This window comes from Molothrus aeneus, chromosome 3, assembly GCF_037042795.1.
Source record: "Molothrus aeneus isolate 106 chromosome 3, BPBGC_Maene_1.0, whole genome shotgun sequence".
Lineage (NCBI taxonomy): Eukaryota > Metazoa > Chordata > Aves > Passeriformes > Icteridae > Molothrus > Molothrus aeneus.
Window position 1 is genome coordinate 62,967,518 of NC_089648.1, and position 21,890 is coordinate 62,989,407.

The window sequence follows — 21,890 nt, forward strand, 5'->3', positions numbered from 1 at the left end:
TGTGAAAAATTATTTAACACCAGACCACCTTTAGCTTTATGAAGTGTTAATATTTTAAAGAAGTGATACACTGAGCAAATACATTGCTCCCACTATCTGGGGATTGCCATGTACCTAGGAGATACTATGTTCAGATGACATGTTTATTTTGCTCCATTTTAATGTTACTTTTTAAGTGAATGCAATTTGTTTGGTTTTTTTCCTTTTATATTTCTGTGGTTTCTTTACTAGCTTTCCATTTATCTTCGTATTATTTGATATTTTTTCCATTCTTGGGTTCTCATATGCAATATCTAATACCTAGAGCTTTCATCAATGTTCTAACAAAGGAGTGTTTGTTAGGCAACTTCTTTAAATGTTCTACTTCTCAGTGGCTGTCAGTCTCATAAAGATGAAATGCAGATTACTGTCAGCACAACAAAGACACCTAAATCAATATATAAAGTTGGAAATACAATTTAGTAGGTTGTTGGGGTTTCTTTTTAATATTTTTATAAAACTTGCAATTTCCTTTGTGGTTGAAAAAAGGAACTGTAAAATCAAAACTGTCAGTGATATATACGCCATAAAAAATTATATTCTCAAAGCTTTTTGGATTTTCTATCCTTTTTTTTTGTGATAGCACATCTCATTGGAAATTGTAGTAGCAAACTACTAAATAGGCTGTAATTCTGGGAACTGTACCTTTGTTAATCGAGAAAAAGCTATTAATGTTTCTGTTAAATTAATTTATTTCTGGTCCTGTTTCTAGGATAGCGGTCTATATCCTTGGCCAATGTTTTCATCGCTCCCTGTGCCAAAGTGCTATCTTGCAGAAATTCCTAGGAAAGCTGAATTCAGACAAGGTATGTAGAAAGCATGCAAGCAGTGTAGATTTCATGCAAGTATCTCAGTCAATTTAAAAAATTTCTTTTTCCTTCCTCCCTGCACCCTGCTCCCCACCCTCGCATCCCACTGATCATGATCTCATGAAATACTTAAGGTGCTAATTTCAGTGCTGGCCGCAATTGTAACTGAATAAGTTGGTTTAGTTTTGCTTGTCTGGCTTTGTGCAACTGTCAATCTGAAAAGCTGTTTGGTAATCTAATTCTTATGCACACTTCAAGATTAACCTCCTGACTCGTCTCTGGTGGGTGACTCATAAGGTACATTTATATAATCTCTCTAGTAACTGAAGCAAGACAGTTTGCTTAAACTGCAGAGTTCTTTGTACACTGTTTTCGTGATTCACATCCCTGTGTTTACTGAGCTTGGTGGTGTGTGAAATAGACAGCGTTTAGGATAGTTGGTTTCCACATTGAACATCAATTTGGAATGTGAGCAGACTGAAGAATCCTTTGAAGAACTACCTAGGCACAGCAGTTTAATTCACACAGAGAAACTCTTTTAAGGTTTTAGTTTGCATAGACAATGCAAAAGAATCAGGTGAATTGTTTGGTAAATAAATAATTCATTGTATTTATCCATGTTTACTATATCTCTGAGATGAACTTATTAGAAATCATGAATTTCCTTAGCAGAGACAGATTTACAGAAGTGATAGAAATTTTACATTAACTGTGGACTATAAAATAGTCTGTTTGTGTATATGTGGGGGGAAAGAAATTAAAAGGTGATTTCCTGCTCTGACCAGAGGAAAGGCCATATAGTTATAAAATAAGGGAGTTTTCTGTATCTTAGCTTTTGTAATACTGTTCCAGGCTTCCCAAGGCAAGTTTCATAAGACAGCAATCAGATAATGGTGTCTTTGAGGAGGCAGCAGTGTTGTTCTTGGGTTGGAAAAGCATATTATATTGTTGTTATTATTATTCTCAGAATTTGTTCAAAGGATCCCTCAGTTCTCTTGTTCAGAATAATTCTGTTGCTCATCATTACCCAGTGGGCTAATGAAATAGATGTTACAGTTATCACATTTGTGGATGACAGCCAACTAAGAAAACTTGCATAAAACTTCGATTAAAAGTAAATTTGCTGAAATGAAGTGTCAAAGGTTTTCAAATGAGTTTGAAAAATTGAAATCAAAGAAATGTTTTAATTTGGAATGGCATTTTTGATGTTAAGGGTAACTGAAGTAAAATATTATATAACTGCAAAATGAACAGAATGTTTGGTAGTGGCATCAAAATATTTTGTGTTTGTTGTTTGAAAATAAAAGGGAAATAAGCCATTGAAAGTGTTCTATTTCAGTACTAGGTTAAAAAAACAACAAGCCACTCAATTGTGAACATAGGATTTGCCAGACCAAAGGTTTCAGGATGTGCAAATTATTTTGAAAGAAAGCATTAGAATAAATAGATCAAAAATTAAAATAATGAAGTTCATAAATTGCTATTGTAATGCTTGCAAAAAAAAGAAATCAAGAGCATAAATAGAAAATGGAGAATATCTAAACTGTATTTTTAAGCACTATGATATGGCAGCAATAGAAATTTTCTTTCACAAGAGAGTTTAAAAATGCAATTACAAGATGGATCCATGAGTTACATTCATACAAAATCTTACAACTTCTTTGTTGTGAATATTCAGAATTCATGTTGTGTACTACTCAGATTGCTTGGAGTTTAGAAAAATATTTGTTGAATTTTCATTCTGCTTTAGTGCAAGGACAGGTTTCACACAGACTTCTGACTGGCAAGAGTTCTGCTGCCATTGTGTGAGTGGGAATGCATGACTGCTTCATTGTATCTGTTGACAAGGATTGAGGGCCAGCACAATGTCTCTGTTTCCTGAACCTGTCTGTGTTCAGATTTCATGCTGTACTGTTTCATTATGTAACCTGTGAGGTACCATTCTGGTCCCCTTATTTTGGTGTTTCTATGGCATGAATAATTAAGACTGGTAGATTCTTAGTACTGTTAAAGAATGTATAGTTTCTTTTGCTGAAAAAGCTGTAACTGTAACTGTCATCCTGTCTGTCCTGACCTCTTATTTGTGTCCTCTTTTATTGCTCAAGAGGATTTTACCTTTTCTTTGTACTTTGAAAATGTATCCTCTATACATCACATAATTGTGATGGCAGATGTAAAAGCATAACCTGAGTTGATTTTTTAATATATTTATATAATAGATGGAGATGGCTTGTGAGCATTAAAAAAAAAAACAAAACGATTTACAGATGTGCCTTGAATATGGTACTGCTAATAGTCCTGTTTATGACCCTCCTTTCAGATGGAGTTGAATGACAGATGCTATAACAGAATATTTTCGAACTAGTGTGGCCAAACTGAGGTCAGGGAAAAGGAAGCTTCATTTCTAGATCTCAGGACTTCATTTATCCTGTATCTGGTATAATGGAAACCATGGATAAAACTGAAAATAGCTTATGAGTGGTGGCTAATTAAAAGGACTTGTTCACACTGAGATTTCCAGCATGAAAACCCAAGAAGTGGGTAGGGGCTTTATTCTATAAATTCTTTTGAAGAACAGTGCTAAATGTGCAACGCTGACACCTTACGGTTCAGCTGTAATAAAAAGCAGAGCCTTGGTAAATCTGGCATTGTATGGAACCTGTTTTCCAGCACAAAGGCCTGAAGATTGTATGTAACAGAGCTCTTCTTTTAACACTCTTGCTTTTATTCTATTCTGTGCTATTATAGTGATCACAGACCCTGGCAAGAGCATATTTTGACTCACTGAATAAAAAAGGTCTCTATTGTAATTTAGTAACTACACTGATGTAGTAGAGTATCTCTTTGAGGACACTTTGAGTAAGCAGACTCACCCAAAAATATGTTTGTATTTGAGGAAAACTTGCAGTGCGTCAATGTTTACAAATATCTGTCCTGGTTTTACAGATGCTGGGTATTTGTTTGTGAGGTATATGAGTCTGCAGGAAAGGATTTATGGAAAAATAAATTTGGTTGGTTGTATGTTAATATGCTCTAATAATTTCAGCCAGTATTTAAGAGTTTGAAAACTACTTGATAGCCATATGCTAATGATTCACTTCTGTCAAAGATAACTTATAGTGAAACTTGAAATGATTTATGTGGATCATTATTTATATGTGAAAATTAATTATGCCATTTCTACTTGTTTACACTCCAGCAAGAAACCCTGTTGCTTTTCTCGGTTATTTGTTCAATTATTATTTTATTAAGGTAATTTGAGGAAGAACTATTAAGTAATTTTCAAAGAGTGATATTTATATTCAGGAAACAACTGTGTAAAGATTTTTTTTAAACTTGTAATATTACTATAGTGTCGATTATTAAAAGTTAAACTCTTTACAAGGCTATTAAACTGTAATATTCACTCTTCTATTTGCACAGAATATGTTTTTCTTTTCTACTTCTAGCTCTGAAGTTATGACAGTTGGTAATGACTGTAATGACTGTGGCTGAAGAGTATTGTCCATAAATTTCCTGCAGTGATGCATTCACTGCTTAACATTTCCCTAAACTTGTGTACTCCACCATTCATTAATATTATTTTCTTCTGAAATCATACATTTCAGAATTGGTACCAAAAATCTGGTTATTTGTTATGAAAAGTATTTTGACAATTTACCTCAGCCACTGTTATCTGAGTTCTTTGCTTTAAACTTCTAACTTTAATGGGAACATGCTGCCATCTTTGCGGTTTGATTTCATTGAGGGTTTCTTGTTTGTTTGTTTGCTTGTTTGTTTTGTTTGGTTTTGGTTTTTTAATCTGATTTAATTCTGTTTTTTAATACCTGGTATTAGCAGTGTTTAAGTTTTTTTTTTAATTTTCTCTGTCAAAGAATCAGCTGTATTATCTTTTTTATTATTCCTTATAATGTCACATAAATGCCTTTATCACCTACACTTCTTTGACTTGTACTCCTTTTTATATTTGCTGTGACATTCATGTAAAAGTCTGTTGCCTTTTGCTTTTAAGTCCACTCAAGTAAAAAAAGGTGAAAGAGTAGTAAGGTCTCTGAGAAATGCACATGAGGTTTCCTTAATTCTATATCTCTATATGGATTTGTTTCTATGTACTAGCCAAATAAATTGTAGTCAGGTTATTAATCTCTCAGTTTAGATTTTGAATAAGATATGCATGGATTTACAGATCTTAGTTATTAATCACAGAAAAACACTTCTGCCACAAAGCACAGTCAGATGAGAAGAGGCTTGTTGCATTTCTTATGTTTTATAAAACACTGATGAATTTTTCTGGGTCTTACTTGCTTTAGAAGATCTAAACAAGATAGCTGAAGAGTTATTTGAAGACATATAAAGCACCATCTTTTAGAAAAGGGAGATCAATTTAAACTTGCTGTTATGATGCAGTGGTTCAGATTTCATACATGCATGGAAGTGTAACTTATTTATAGTGCAATTTCATAGCTTCATATATTAGTAAATGTGGGAGTTTTGGTTTTTTTCATGGGATTACACAGAACAACCAATGCTAGCATTGGTTGTTCTGTGTAATCCCATGAAAAAAAACCAAAAAAAAAAACAACCCATGTGCAGTACAAGTAATGGATGGGATGGCAAAATATTATCACATACAAAGAAGAGAGCAGAAGTGCAGCAGATTAATTAAATTGACATTAGCTTCTTTTCAATCATGTCCATATTTAAAAGCTTGCTAGCTTTTAAATGACTAAGACCTTTTCTTCCTCATATTTTCTCTTCTTTCTATTTTTTTTCTCCTTCCCCTATTCCCTCGCCTTGTATCCTTCACGCCATTCAGAAGGTCTAGTATTTTTTCAGGAAAAAAATCAAATTCAAGTCATTAATTTAGGATAACTTGTGAACTCATTTAGTGACAAACCAGAAAAGAGAAGAAATAAAAGCAGGACTTCTGTTTCTCGGTGTTGGTGTGTTTGGAACACCTCTAGTGGTTGTGGTAGTGTGACAGCCTGCCCTCAGTAACACATAATATACATAGCCCAGAACTATGTTGTTGCTTAAGTTTCAGCTACAGGTTAATACTGTTGGGCAAGTTGTAGTTTCCTACTAAATTGTGAAAGCGAGCTGGCATTTTTGAGATATCATGAGTGTTTGGAAGCAATTGTCATTCCAAAAACCCCCCCAAGGTTCTGTCTTTTTTTTTTTTTTGTACTGTGATGATGACCTGCTGGCAGAAGTGATAGTCCACATTTAATGACAAGTTAAGGGAAGCAATGATTTACTTGGAAGAAAATAAGCTGCAGTGAGTTTCCACAGTATGATACCAGTTTCAGTTTGTACTGGATATATTAAATACATGACTGCACCACAGTATCTTGGTTGCATGGATCTCTGGTACATTGACTGATTAAGTCTCAGCTTGTAGTCTCTGATCCTTGTCTGCCAAACTGAATTACTGCAATCCTTGAGGAAGTAAAATAACTATTTAACTTGTATCAAGGAGTGTTTCTTTGCAGTTCCAGGATTTTCTTCAATACTCAACTGTTTCAGAAATAACAAAAAAGGGCAGAGAAAGAACTAGAAATCATACTGATAGTACTGTAAGAGTTAAATCCTTTTTCACATTAAATTTTCATAAGTAAGCTGTCCTAAGCATCACTGCGTGTTATTTGGGAAGATACTGAGGACTTATTTATTTGAGGATAACAAAGAAATTTCAGGTTAATTAATTTGGAGGCATTATTAATGATAATAATTAAGTTATTATAATAAGATTGTTTGGAAATGTTATGTATTGTATAATAAATTCCAACGACAGGGATACAATCTACTAATTAGAAATCATTAAGTTCTTTAGATGAGCTTAAAATAAATTACATGCAAAATCATAATTCTGTTGAAAATATTCTAATAATCTAAAAAGAATAAGATCCTTTGAAAAGAATGTTTTGAAATAGAAATGGTATTAAGAAGTAAAAGTACCAGCAGATATTCTTCGTATCCATAGACTGGCTCAAACAATTGACACATGTCCTGGTTTAGGGCAAATTCAGGGAGGAAATCTCTGGAGAGGTTCCTCTAAAAAGCAGATTCAAGTGGCCCCTCCTCCCACCAGTTTGGGAGAAAAAATTTCCTTCAAGAAAAATGGAAAAAACTTTATTTAACAAGTAAAGTATTTGCAAACATGAAAAATGAATAATATTTATGGTCCAACAGCAGAGGGATTGTACACAGCTGGAGTGAATGCATGTGCATTTGCTTTGTGTCAGGTACCATCTTTATTTTTCTCCTCCAGATGACCAGAAAGTATTTCATAGCAGCATCAAGGACTCTGGGAGCCAAGTTACCTGGTTGTTGCCAAGTGCCCTGGCAGCCAAGAGAGCGAACTGTGTCCTGGGGGGCATCAGGCACAGCATTGTCAGCTGGGCCAGGAGGGGATTGTCCTGTGCTGGGGGCAGTTTTGGGCACCACAACATAAAAAAGACATTAAGCCATAAGAGAGTGTCCATAAGAGGGCAGCAAGGATGGTGAATGTCTGAAGGGGGAGCCTTATGTGGAGTGGTTGAGGCCATTTGGTCTGTTTAGGCTGGAGGAGACCTCACTGTGGTCTTCAAAATCCTTACAAGTGGAATTGGAGGTGCAGGCACTGATGTTTTCAGACTTGTGATCAATGACAGGATTTGAGGAAATGGTATGATGCTGAGTCAGGGGAGGTTTAGATTAGACATCAGGAAAATGCTATTCATCCAGAGGGTGGTTGGGTACTGGTACAGGCTTCTCAAGGCAATGGTCACAGCAACAAGCCTTTATGAGTTCAAGAAGCGTTCGGACAACACTCTCAGGCACACGGTGCGACTTTTGGGGTGCCCTGAATAGGGCCAGCAGTTGAACTCGATGATCCTGATGGGTCCCTTCCAACTTGGCTTATTCTGTGCTTGTATAATGGAAAAGGAAAAACCATGCACACAGACAAAGCAAAATTAATTCACTGCATCCAGGTGGCAGGCAGGTGTTGGGCCATCTGCAGAAAAGCAGGACCCCATCACCTGTAATGATTACTTAGGGAGACAAATGCAATCACAGGAATAATTAGGTTTGAAAAGACCTCAGATATCGAGTCCAGCCTTTGAATACCACCATGTCAACTGTCATCATGTCAACATCACTCAGAATGTTCCTCCCCTTCCTTTTTCTTCCCCCGACTTTATATACTGACCATGTCATATGGTATAAAATACCTCTTTGGTCAGTTTGGGTCACAGCTTTGTCTCCTCCCGATTTCCCATGCACCCCCAGCCTCCTTGCTGGGGTAGCAGTAGGAAAGCAGAAAAGGCTGGATCTGTGTAAGCTCTGCTCTGCTGACACAGATCTCTAGAACATCTCTAGATTATCAGCTCTAGATTATCTGCAGCACAAATCCAAAGCATACCCCCATACCAGCCATGTGAAGAAAATTAATTCCACCGCAGCCAAAATAAGGACAAAATCCCATCAGTAAATAGAATGTTTTGTGTAAAGCAGAATATAATCAGTTTTAGGACTGCTTCTCCAGTTTAATTGTCTTAGGAAAAGGCATATTTATGTAGTCTTTTCTTATGACGTCTGCCAGAAATACATGTGGCAATGGAGTTGGGGCTACATGATCTTTGAGATCCCTTTCAACTCAAACTGTTCTGTCAGTGTATGATCATTATAGAATAACAATAATTTTTCATTTCTTCTAGATAAAGATCTTGACAAGCTCTTAAGAGTTTTAAGAAGTCCAGACAAGCCAGCTGGGTGGGCAGAAATTTGTAGAAAACAGTTCTGCAAAGTCATGAAAACCAGACCAGATAGCATCAGTGGACCAAGTGAGTATGACTTAAGAAGTTTAACAAAGAAAACAGACAAAAGACTACTATTAAGCAACTCTAATTATTTTCATTGAGGAGTACATTATCTATACAAGTAGTCCATAATTTTGTGTTGATTATGAAAACTATTTCAATGGTATTTTCCAAAGAAAGAAAGGTTTATGCATTTTATGTCCTATTTTTCACTTTATGACTATTATCCCTGTATGTTGTCAGTGAAACTTGACAGAGAAAGAGGGCTCAAATACAAGTCTTTGTTCCAGATCTTTAAAGGGTCCATTATTGACATACTGAGAAAATAAAAATGAAAGCCTGAAAGAAAACAGACTTTTCTCAGAGATTAGTGAATGAGTTAACATGGGTTGGGAAATTATATCAATGGGCAGTTTCTGTAAAAAAATATCAGAATTAAGCCATACTAAACATGAAAGAATTTGTTCTTTCAGGTTTTTCTTAATTTTCACATGCATTTCTAATGAACGGTATGATCATGCGGGAGCAGTGCTATAGCTCAGTTAAAAAACCAAAGCAGCCAAAGCAAAAACACAGATAATCCATATGACATAAATCTCCTGAAGTAAGACATGATAATTCCCTTGTGATATATAAGCTTGTGTAGCCATAAAGAAGTGAAGTGTTCTCAGAAATTTCAGGCTTCTATTCCTATAGGAATTCTGATTATGGTCAGTATGTAGTCTAACTTGTTTACAGGTGCCCAAGGTTTCCCTTTATGTTATTTAGATAAGCAGTTACTACAACTGGCTGTTGCAAATCTCTTCAGATGTTCTGTATCTGCTTGGAGATATTTCAGAAGCAGCAAAATATCTGCAGCTCTGTGGTTTCAGACAAAATCATGTTTGCTGAATCCACTTTACGAGAGACAGCTGTGCATCTTTTGCAGCTTGCAAAGCTCTCCCAAATTTCAGAGGAGTGAGAGACCAGATGCCCAGAAATCAAAATTTTCTCTGTAGTTACAGATGGAGCAATCTCCATGGTTTACAGAACAAAGATGTACACTTGTGCTTTCTTTACTGGGCCCATTCTGAGGGGGACTGACATTAACAGGAGTTAAACCAGAATATAATGAGAGAAGATAACATTAGACTCAAGGACTGTATGGAGTAATGTGTATTGATTTGTTAAAAATATTCTGTGATCTGGTGTAAGGATTACCAGATGCTGAATCTATAGAACCTGCTTGAACTCCATCAAAAAATTCTTGAGCAAACTGTACAGTATCAATATCTGCAATTCACCCTTCCCATGTTGATTACTCTCCCATCAACTTGGTCAATACTTTTGTGCTAAATGGTTTGGTAATGCATTGCTTTTGAGATGTCCTTAGACTGGTGTTTTCTCTGCTAAAGCATCACCTCTGACTGTAGCTTTTAAGTAATTTCTGTTCTCAAACATCAAAATCTGTTTTTTGAAAGGCTTTATTGAATTGCTAAAAGGAGATACCTTCCGAGGCTTGCATGTCTTTTAATATGTCAGGACTGAAAGTCCGGGAATTTTCTTGGTCTCCTAAAACAAAACAAAACAGCTCCTACAGTCAGGTGTTCTAAGCACAATAAGCGATGACAAAGACATTCTTCCAGTCATTCCTTCCATAAAGGTGCCACAGATCTGTGGGTGTTAGGGTGTATAGCTCCTTGTTTTCTTTGGGTCTCTTATCAGCAAGAGAACCATGGGGAGAGCCTTTGGCCAGGTTATGTCTTGGCTTCTTTTGGACTACTCATTACAGTATTTGTGGCCTCCCTCAAGTGTCTTTAGTAAATCTAGAAAAGAACTTTCTGTGTATTTGTATCTAAGCTTTGGCAGAAAAAGAAGCAGGCAAATCAACTCCTCTGAATAAGAGCTTAGGTTTATGTAGAAAGTTATTATTCTATATGAATCTAGGCTTAGCATAGTGCATGTTCAAATAGTTCACATGTCTGAGAGGTGACTTGTGGATTTTTTTGTTTGTTTTTTTTTTCTCTTGAACCAGAATCTCATCTTGACTATTTTAGCCATGCCTTTTTCAATTATTTCCTCCTTTTTGTCCTTCAGATATGGCAGAATGTTGTTTTCCATTCCAGCAACTTTTTTTTCATCTGTTCCCAGTTAACATTGTATCAGCATCTGACTTCTGGGCAGATTCAACATCCTTATTCCACTCCCCTTTTAGCAGACTTTAAACCCAAAGCAAAATAAATTAAGGGTGTTGCAGAGATTATATCAATTATATGCTAGCATTTTTTCCTTCATAATGAGATATTATGTCCCCAAATCTTATTCTTCTCAAGCTTTATATTCATATATGATGTGGGTAGGGATAGTAAACTCGGCTAAAATTACTTGCTCCATAGAGTCTTTCAGATTTTCCATCACCTATCTCCCTGAGGATCTGGATTTAGATCTCCAGTATTCTTTAGGGCCTATTAATTTACCTCCAAATCGTTTTTTCTTAATAAAAACCAACCAACCAAGAAAAGAAAATACAGCAGCTCTTGAACTTGCGTGTGAGAACTTACTGTAAAACATAGGAATTTGCTCCAGCTTTTATAAATGAAATGTTTGATGGAAGCAGAGTGGTTACAGTAAACACAGTGTTCTGGAATCCTTCAATATTTTGTGAGCTCTGCATCATCTGAGATAGCTCTATCAAAACAGGTTGACAAAAAATACAGTGAGCCTTTGAGGCTGTGTCATTGTTTGTGATGTATGTGTGCTGCAGTCTTTAGCAATTGCAACAAAAAGTTGAAACTAACTGCAGGACTTTCCCCATAGGATAAAGAACCCATGACTGTTGTATGCTGTAGTAGTGGTTTTAGTTCAGGAAAACGAAATGCTGATATTGTATTTTCAAAAGAAGTTTTTAGAATAATACAAATTAGATGTTTGCGTTTTTATTTTTATGTCCTTGATTTTCCAAGGAAGCTTGTTAGAATTTGAGTGAAACAATGGGTCTTTATGTTATGCAGAAAAAACAATTGCAGATCACAAATTCTTTCTTCTGACTCCCAAATCAGTTTGGAGCCACTGTAAGCAGTGGCACGTGAGCGCACATGAATGTCTGTGCAGGTGTGTAAAGATTTGCTTTGGTTTGAAGGGCTGTTTTTTTCCATTAATAAAGAAAATACTTGTATATTTATATAACATATGCAATGTTCATCTCTAATGGAAGCACTGTCAGAATTTTTATTATCTTGTTTTCTTCTTTTCAGAGAAAATGCAGGTTGTTCATTTGTCATTTTAATGTACAATAATTGAAAGTCCTCCTTGTTCTTGCCATCAGTAATGGAATTGCTAACTCTGTTTTTCATATACTTATTAAACTGAAGTATGGTTGATGGAGTTGAAAATTCTGACACTACTCTTGCAAAAAAGTAATCTGGCCAAGATGTTCACTCTTGGATTTCTAGCCTCTAACAGAAGTCACAAAACCACAGAATCCCTTCCACTCAACAGAATTGGAAGAGACAGTCAAGGATCATTGAGTCCAACCCCTGGCCCTGCACAGGATCATCCCCAAGAGTCACACCTTGTGCCTGAGAGCAGAACTGCTGTTAAAAAAATCCTTTGTATTTTCTTTTAAACTCCTTTGAAACGTCTGGATCATAGAACATGATCCAGTTGCAGTAGTTAGAGGATTTTGAAAAGTGTGATGATTTTTACTTCTTGACCTTTTTGACTTAAAACTTTCAGAGTAGGAATTAGGTTAGTGCTCATGGTTGTTACCTATTAAAACAGTTTTAACCACATGCTTTTTTTAAAGCAGTGTTCTTTTGCAGTTTTGAAGGTGTTTCAGTTACCTTCCATTTGTACACTACTTCTTCAAGGAAAAATAAAATCCTGAAGGAAAGTAGGCATTTTATAAGCATACTACAGTAATTTAAGAAATTTAAAAGCATTTCTCTTTATTTTGTATATGATGACACACAGCTAAATTAAAATTATGTTTATTTTTTGTGTAAGAATTAAATTTCCATGAGATTATTTCTAGAATCTTAAAAACTTCAATACTAACACAACCAAGCTACCATAATTTAAGAAAATCAACATTTTCACTGTGTTGGTAGGCCACATAAAATTTACCTGAAAATTTTGACTTTTACAGCAATACTGACTGTACTGTACAATGAACCTGCCTAAATGTCTTTTTTCTAGTTTTCCAGTTAAATGAAGAATCACTGAACCAGTTTCTACAGTGGTGTCCAAATGGCAGCTAAATGATGTAGTATTAAAAGAAAAAAATAAAATAGCTACTTGTCATTTCACATGGACATTCCTTTGGAAAAGGCAGTGTCCTGTGAAAACCATTTATTTAAGTATTAACCACTTGTGTTTTGAGACACATTCTTCTGTGTCTTCGTCTCTCAAACTTGATGAAAATATTTTCAGAGATGCTGATAGGCACTTAAATAAATACTTTCAAATGGTGGGAATTAATTTGGTGCTTGAATTTCAAAATATTACTTAGCCATTGAATTCTCACTTCTATTAACTCAAGCACTGAATTGAAGTATTCACCTTCTAGGTCAAGCATGTGGTTACCTTATGACAAAAAGAGAAGAAACGTACAATGTGCCAACTTGGTTTTAAATTTTCTGAATTATGGGATATTTTAGTCTTAACGTAGTTCTCATTTATTATTATAGTGTGGCATATTTCAGTAATCACTGTACTAATAGTCATACAGTAAATATATAGCTAATTACAAACTTAAAGTCTAATTTCTGCTTTTTGCTGTCTGCAGTTGCAGGAATAGACATGTTTGCTCATTTTACACAAATATTTATTGTTTGTGAGCCAAATTCCACTAAGCATATTAGTGAGGATTAGTGAGTTTGTATATTCTTCAAAAAAGAATCAATTGTTACTCTTCTGTGAAGTAAATTGCTTTTTTTAGCCCCATGTGTTTTATTAACCATGATTAAAAGTAGCTATGTTATATTTAATTAGCAGTTTCATTTCACTGCAAAAGTGCATAAGAATCTAAATTACACATGTAGGTTTTTAGTTTTAATGTATTAGTCCCTTGCAATGCAAAATTAATTTTGTTACCATTGGAGTTGGAACTCTAACTGTAAATTCATGTTTTGCTGTTGTAGTGAAACTTCTTTAGCATTACCTAAACACAGCCTTTTAAAAACTCTTTTTGGACTCATTCAGTGTAATTTCTGTAAATATTTTAGGCAATTAATCAAGACAAAAAAGATTGTGATTTAATGTTAGTATGTTAGCTTAAAGTAATTGGAAGAAGAATTAATTACCTTTATTATATCTTTTTTTGAATTGTTTTTCTGGCATAACAAGCATCAGAGTGTGGGTGGAAATTCTGTCTTTCTCCTCCTCCTCATTCCCAAAAGAGCATTCACTGCTCTTTAACTGCTTGTGTCAGTTTTCCTGTCATCATGGCTAGCTCAGGAGGTTTCTAGCTTACTCCATTGCCACCTCAGGCATGTGTTGCTGCTCTGCCTCACTTGTGCTGCTGCAGCTGCTCCTACCACCGTCTGCTTAAACAGTGTACTGGTACTAGTGGTACTGGGTGTTCCTTATGGTCCCTTCCAACCCCTGCCATTCTATGATTCTTTGAACTATTCAATTTAAAACCAGCAAACCCACCTGGGCAGTGGGTGCCTGGAGTTATGTGCAAGAATGGGGGAGCAGGAGCTGAAGCTTCATTGCTATTAGCTGGAAGTGCTGCCAGGGAAATGGTAGCATGGTCTTTAAACAGGAAATCCCACAGGTGGCAGCAGTTGTTACTCTCTAAATATGCTCCCTTGCTTTGCATTCTTGTAAGAAGTATCAGTATGCATATCTGTATGCTTTATATCCTATTTATGGAGCCAACAGCAGGTGTTTTAGGATAGCATTTACTTATAAAAGAAGTTCATTGCTGCTATCCTAAATTCCTAATATGGCTTGCCTCGTGCGGGCCTCCTCTGTGCAGTTTGTGTAAAGGCTTCCTTGTAAAATTAGTTTAAACTTGTATGTCATGTGTCATGTCATGTGTGCAGTTGCCATAGCCTCAGACTTGGGGAATTGAGGCATCAGGGACAGTTTGGATAATGATTTGTTAATGAGAGGTCTTGCTAACTTCCTGGCTAACATCCTATCAAGGTGGGAGATAAGATTGCCTCCATAGTGAATAGGTGTCAGCATCGGGCTTAGCTGCGCAGTGCCTGCAGACACAAAGTTCCATAGCAAGAACTGAAGAACATTATGGTCATCATTAAATACAGAGTTTTCAAAATTAAATACTCCTATTGCATAAATTTAAGTAAATAATTTTTATCTTGTGATGGCATAGGTAGTTTTATATTGAGGTTTGTTGGAAACAGCCCTTAAACTTCATGTGCTTTTGTTAGCATAATTTTGGGATGGTGTCAGCTTTTTGTTCTGTGTGGGTTGTTGAGTTTATTTGGGGTATTTGGTTGGTTTTTTGGTTTGTTCGTTTTATTGTTTTCCTTTCCTGTCTCTATACACAGACAAATGTGGTAAGATATTATAGTTTAATTATGGTTAATTTTCATTTCGTATTGAAACCATGTAACAAATTCTGAAGTAATCCTTGGAGGATATGAAGATAATATGAGATTCTCTTTCTGTTTACACTGAATATATTCTCAGTAAAGCTATTAAAATTTAATTTAAGTTAGGAATGGTGTTAGGAATGTAAAAGGGCAATGCATGTTTTGAGTTGTTTCCCCATAAAAATATGAATAAATATGCAGGAATTTAAATAGCTTTACTTTCCCATACATTGTCATTTAGTTAGGTGACGTAGTTCCATATTTTGTTTGTTGCCTCTAATTTTTAATGGATTTTTAATTCTTGCAGTTTTGGCAGAATTAATTGAAAAGTTCGTGTCACATCTTTCTGAAAGCAAAACAGATTGTTATTTCAGCACAGGAAGCTATAAAGGTCAGTCTCCTGATAATTTATTGCCATGCAGCTTCTTCATATTTAAATTGCCTTTCTTCTAAATGTATCTGTATCATTTTGGGGGTTGTTTAAAATGTTCTTTAACAGCTCAGAAATTCATTACTTCACTGTTGGGAAATACCTCACTTTGGAGAAGAAAATTATGTGCTTCAGTGAACAGAACAGGTAATTATTAGTGATGGGCTTTCACATTTCTGTGTGTAAAATGGAAAGAGGAAGATGCAGAGCAGGTGAGGATGAGATTCAGAGTATTTGTTGACAACTATTATAGATGATTTGCAAAGCTGGTGGCATAAATATTTAAGATGGTATAAGCAATCTGGCTCACCTTTGAAAGCCCCACAAAGGTATACACTTTATATTGTATTAAGGGATATGTATTAAAGAACTGTTATTGTTGCCAGAGTAACCTGAGTGTTAGTTTTGTACAGATGTTGCACTTACAGCCAAGAATAAAGGATGAATGATAATGCTGATTTATTCTGAGTGTAAAGTAATGTGTTTTAATACTTTGAAGCACTGGTAAAATTAGAAGATTTATAACCAATGTTAATATCTGCTGGAAGATGCACTTTCATTCTTCACTGTTTGTCCATGACTCTTCTCTCAGATTGTAGTTCAGCCATATAGAGTACTTATTCTGTTACTAACTGTGGAGAATCAAGCCTGCTTTGGGGAGAGTCTGTTGTTTATACTGATATTTTACTCTCCTATCCATAGTATGCAGATATAGTATCCTTGGAGACTTGGGGCCTGCTTTGAAGTTTGAAAGCATAAAACCCCTTTAGAAATTTTAGTGGCTGTCTTTCTTTATATTTAGTGGCCTTTACCTTCCAAATGCTTGCTAACAGGATACCCTTAATTTCATTTGAGAATCTGTCTCTTTGCTTTATGATGAAAGTTGTTGATGAGACAGTTATTTCAATCAAAATTTTATTTTTTTCTCAAAAGATACTGATACCTTTGTCAAGGACAAGATATTTGTCTTGTCCTGTATTACTTTTCAACTTCTCATGATGCATAATGAGCAATAATGCAATTCCATGGACTCAAAAGTCTTGCTAATTACATATTTCTGTGACTTCCTAATTCAAATAATAATTTTGGTTGTTCCTTTAAAAGCTAAACATGCAAAAACTAACTAGAGGAAGAAGAAACATCTGACTCTGAATGGATGCCTTGCCCAGCAAAAACAGCAAGCCTGCTCTTCCTTAATTATGATAGCTAAGTGCTTCCATCTAATGTGAAAGAGAAGCAGTAGGCCTTACTCCATTCCCTTACTCATCAATACCTTACTTTTAAGCCACTCCTCTCAATCTTCTGGTCAAAGTTGGGATTTAAAATACATTCAGGAAAGTTGAACCTAGATCTTCTATTTAATTGATTTCACCACGAACCACTGATTAAACAGAGGTGGCATCAACACTGCATTATTTACCTAAAATTTAATGTCAACTTCAAAGAAAACAAAGTTTGAAAATCCCTAGATAATTGCAGGTTCAATTAATTATCTAGAATGAAAAATCCAAAAGAGTAGATACAAAACCAAAGATAACATAGTGAAAACCTCAGTTCTTGGTTTTCTTGAGCCTTAAAGATTTTCTTTTAATGATAAACTAACTCTGTCTAATATTTATTTTTGTGTTTTCTGTATGAGGGGGTTTTTGGGTCTTATACAGGCACTACTAGGCATTAATTCTGGATAAGTTTGCCTGTTCGGTTATCAAATAAAGACTCCAACATTTAATGGGTTGTCTAAGAAAGAGTTTTCATGTGCAAATGCTTTTGATATTCCATGTGCTTTAATGAATAAAAGCTTGGAAATGTGAGAACAAGAAGTCTTCTCAAGAGTAGTCAGTAATCTGGTGGTAAGAGGTAGGCAGAGGCCTGGTTGGTACCCTATCGAGTTCTTTCCCTGTCAGCAACAGCATTATCACAGACTTCTTTTGTGAAGAGTTCTCTAGCCCAGAAAAGAGTGTTGCTCAGGTAAACACCATGTATCATCAAAGGTTTATTTTAACTTTTATAGGAAAACAGTTATTAAGTCTTCATAGCACCTTTTCCAGACAGGTGTAGCCATAAGGATTAACCAGGGAAGTTAGTTTAGGCCAATAAATTCATGCTGATTGACATGAAACAAAAGTCTGGCTCTAAAACTGAATCTGTGATCATATTCTAATTCTACTCTGAAACAGTAAAAGGACATGATTTTAAGAATGGGTCATATAACTAAAATGACATTCATTTTGGGTTCTTTTTTACATCATAAAATAAACAGTATGGCCTTCCTATGAAGGGAGGGTGATGTGTGTTGAGAACCCAGGATGCATTATGCTTCCTATGTTTGTACCAAAGGGACAACAAAACACACTCAAATCATTATCAGACCTTATTTGTTTAAAATTAGCTTTCTCACTGATTGAATAATGATTGGCCAGCTTTCTGTACATTTCCCAAGGTTTTCTGGTAGTTTTTATGACGCATTGCAATTGCTTCAAGGACAATTATTGAATGCCATGTTATTTCACCTCCTGAAAGAGCCATCTAACCTAAATCCTAAAACTAGTTACAGTAGAGACTTTTTTTGTATGAGGTAAAGCTAATGAGTTGTTAGAAGATAACAAAATAAATTTGGGTCTGAGGAACTGAAAACCAGTTTCTAATAGTTGTTTCATTTCAATGAAGAAAAGTCACATTTTTCATGAAAGTGGATTCAGTACAGCACATAGATATTCAGCGTTTATCATGTTTCCTGAAATTAGAATTTGATTATCTTAAAAAAATGACGGCCTTGTAAACCTGTAGCTAGTTGTAATTAGAATAACACAGTCATCCATCTGTCGTGGAACCCCTTAGGATTTCAGTCTCTTATAAAATTTGCAAATATGGAAAAATTAAATTATATTGGGTTGTTACCATTTTCAAGAAAAGAGAGAAGGAAAAAATATCTGATAAAAAACTATGCAGTTGCAATATTCAATTATAAACAGTAACACAAATCTTACATGAAGTTTACTTTCTGCTAGCAGCAACAATATACTGCTGTGATGCTTATTCAGATGACTGTGTGTGCATATGTTGATGATCTCTGTCTGTCCCCTTTCCTAGAATTAATAATTTCTAGTTTGCTTTTATTTTTTCTTTCTCCATTATAAACCCTAAAACATTGAAAACTAAACCCTTGGTGTCTAGCTGTAATAGGTAATAAAATGGCAAGAAACTGAAATTTGCTGTAGTAGTAAATACCATGCATTATATATTAGGTATACGAAGTTCCTAAAATAGCCTCTTTCCTTTCTGTTAGCAAATTCCAGTTCACTGTAACAGAAACACTTCGTGAAAATGTCATAGTTTTCTCAAGGTTTAAACAACCCATTTATCAGAGAAATGTGAAGTCATCTAATGTATTGGTGTCTTGTGTTCCTTAATTGATCTCCATGATGTGTTGCAGACCACGATGTGTTGCAGACCATGATGTGTTGCAGACACTTGGGACTGCTGCAATATTTTGTGATCAGCAGGTTTTTTTGGGACCTCTGCTTTTGCAGATGACCTTGCAGTCGAATCCTCTGTTTCCACTGGACTTTGTCTCTGAAACAGCTCTGCCATTTACTGGCAAAGAGACAGAACCTCCGGGATTTCAGGTCTTGGCCATAAAACTCAAATGTCATGGTGTGTTCCTTCTCCTAGATAAGCCTAAGTTCTCTGAACAAAATCTCTAGGAGCTTTCTACCATTTAATGAGCTCTTAATCTTCAAAGGGTCAGGTGTGTCAGGTAACAAACTGAGAAATTTTAAAAACACCAGGGGGAATGTATCAATATAGAGCTGTTCAGAAGGAGCAGCAAATGAGAAACACTGATTACAACCTGAAATTGTGCTGAAAGGGAAGGAGAAGGAAGGGAATTTTTCCATTCTTTCTGCATCATTTGATAAATTGACTTCTTCAAACTGTCCACCATTTTGAAGATGCTGTTATCAGAAAGCATTTACCAAGTGCCAATTTAGGTAACTGGATGGAAAATGTGGTGGTTCATTCTTAATGAAGCTGTTGCCAGAAACAGCTTGAGTGTTTGAGATGATCATTAAGTAAGTTGAAGTTCTAGATATCAATATTTTGGTCTTGTATTGTTATGACAAGAGTACTGATGGCATAACAAATACTTCAGATAGTCAAAAACTAGAATTATGCATAAGGTTACCTCTGAGAAGTCATCACCATTCTCCTGCAGTCACTCTTGGATCTTGTTTACATTGTCTCCAATCCCAGTTCAAATCCAACAAAAGTAATACTTTTCTTTGAAAAATGATTATTTTATAGACATTTCTAACAATGAATGTGAAGTCAGACTGTCAGAAATGTTCTAGATGAGTAGCCTGGTTGAAGGAGGTGACATCATGAAAAAACAGTAGCACAATGGCAGTACAGATTATGGAGAAAAACTCATAAATTTTGCTCTGCCACAAGTCTAAATAATTTTAAAATAGAAAACTTTCTTAAGAAAGGATAGTTGCTGGCATAGCATAAAGATTAATATTACCTCCCTCGGTATCTGCCCATGGACAGGGTTAGTGTTTAGGTACCTGTAGAAGAGTAAGTGAAAACCTGCTGGTTTATTAACAAAAATAATAAATCAAAGGAAAAAAATTATGAGTTCCATAATTTCAGTTTATATGGACAAAGCCATAGACTAGAAATCTGATATCAAATATACTTATATACTTCTAAGTATTTTAAAGCATTTGTGAGAATCGTGCAGGTGGCTCTGGCTATCATGGTATTTTCAGCTGTTTGCAGAACCTTTACTTAAATATTTTCTTTGAATCAAAAGTCTTTTTCATCCATAGCAAGAAACCTAATCTTTCTTATGGTCACTGAAGTTAAAATTTAGCATCCATTAGTATATTCCAAAGATTATTTATATAGACATAAAACCATTTGGCCTGGGCACCAGGAACTGAAAGATCTAAGCCAATAATATGAGTGACAGCTTTAGTAATATTTTTTTACTTAAGACAAAAAGGGAAACCGGTTGTGTCTTTGGTGTAACAGCACTTTAAACAGGGAAATAAATTAAATATTATCCAAAGACCATTACAGACAAGTTACATGACATATGCTGTAAAGCTGTTTCAGTTTAGCATCCTGTCATTTCAGTATGAATGCTATGTAGCCCATTTTCTGAATTAACCACAGAAAAGCTTTGTCATGGTAAGAGGAAAAATTAATAAGAAAGCAATCCTTAATATAAATGGTAAACTTAATTGGAGTGTAGGCTGATCAGAAAGAATGCCACAGGGCTACGCATGGCAGTTTAATTTATGCTGGAGTGCTTATACTATAGACTGAGTTTAATAATTTAAAAAATCATGCCTCATGGGAGTCTCTTTTTGTGTTCCTGAATGCTACAAAACATTTTGAAAAGTGCTGCCCATTGAGGTGCTTTCTAAGAATTTTCTTAAACTGTAAATCAGCTCCTAGAGAATTTTGATACCCTTCAAGTCACCAGTTTAATTTTGGCTTCTGTTTTACAGTGTTTTTCATTTAAAAAAAAAAAGTGTGAAATATCTGTTCAACATAGATTTTTTTGCTTTAAGATAAATAAAAAGGAAGCTGCCAAAATATGTTATTCATTCAATTTAATAATAGCCAGAGTGCTGTATCATATTATTAATTCACAGTTCAGAGAGGTGTTCTGGCCTTTGACGATGAATGGCATTCTTATTTAGAGAACTGATTTTTCTCCATGCCTTTTTGTTATGAAACCTTTTGTGTTTCAAGACAGTTGTATCAGGTATATTGAAAAATATTTGTTAAAACATTTTTGTATAAAATTAATTCCGTGCATTAAATCAGATATGTGGGCATCATCACAATAGTACAGTCACAACAAGCAAGTTTTTTGTCCATGGATTGCAATATTCCACTTGTTTTTCATAGCATTTTCTAAGTTTAATGGAGCATTTAAGGTTTCTAGGTCCAGTTTTTAATTAGTGGAAAGTAGTCCTTTGTGTATTCTAAATGACTTTACAGTATTCTTAGGCCTAGTCTTCCCAGTTTTTTAAGTAATAAACAAAAGGGAAAGTAACAACTTTTGACCCAGGACAAAGAACCACAATTTTTGGATTAGGAGGATACAGAGCTGTGATTATGTGGAATACAGTGGTGTCTGAAAGCAAGAGGTTTTGCCTTGATAAGGTACTGTGTGATAGAGAATTATTATTCAGTCCAGACTTCAAGTTAATTTTATCTTCCTTCACAATACAGAGAAAAATATAAAAAG

General features: G+C 35.1%; 1 protein-coding gene across 1 annotated transcript in view; it reads left to right on the forward strand.

The window, feature by feature from the left end:
* Positions 1–21,890, forward strand: part of TBC1D32 (TBC1 domain family member 32) — a 74,425-nt gene that overhangs the window by 41,802 nt on the left and 10,733 nt on the right. The window contains exons 26-28 of the mRNA XM_066547075.1: positions 752–845; positions 8,549–8,674; positions 15,503–15,586. Of these exons, the coding sequence (XP_066403172.1) occupies positions 752–845; positions 8,549–8,674; positions 15,503–15,586 (304 nt within the window). The remainder of the gene's footprint in view (positions 1–751; positions 846–8,548; positions 8,675–15,502; positions 15,587–21,890) is intronic.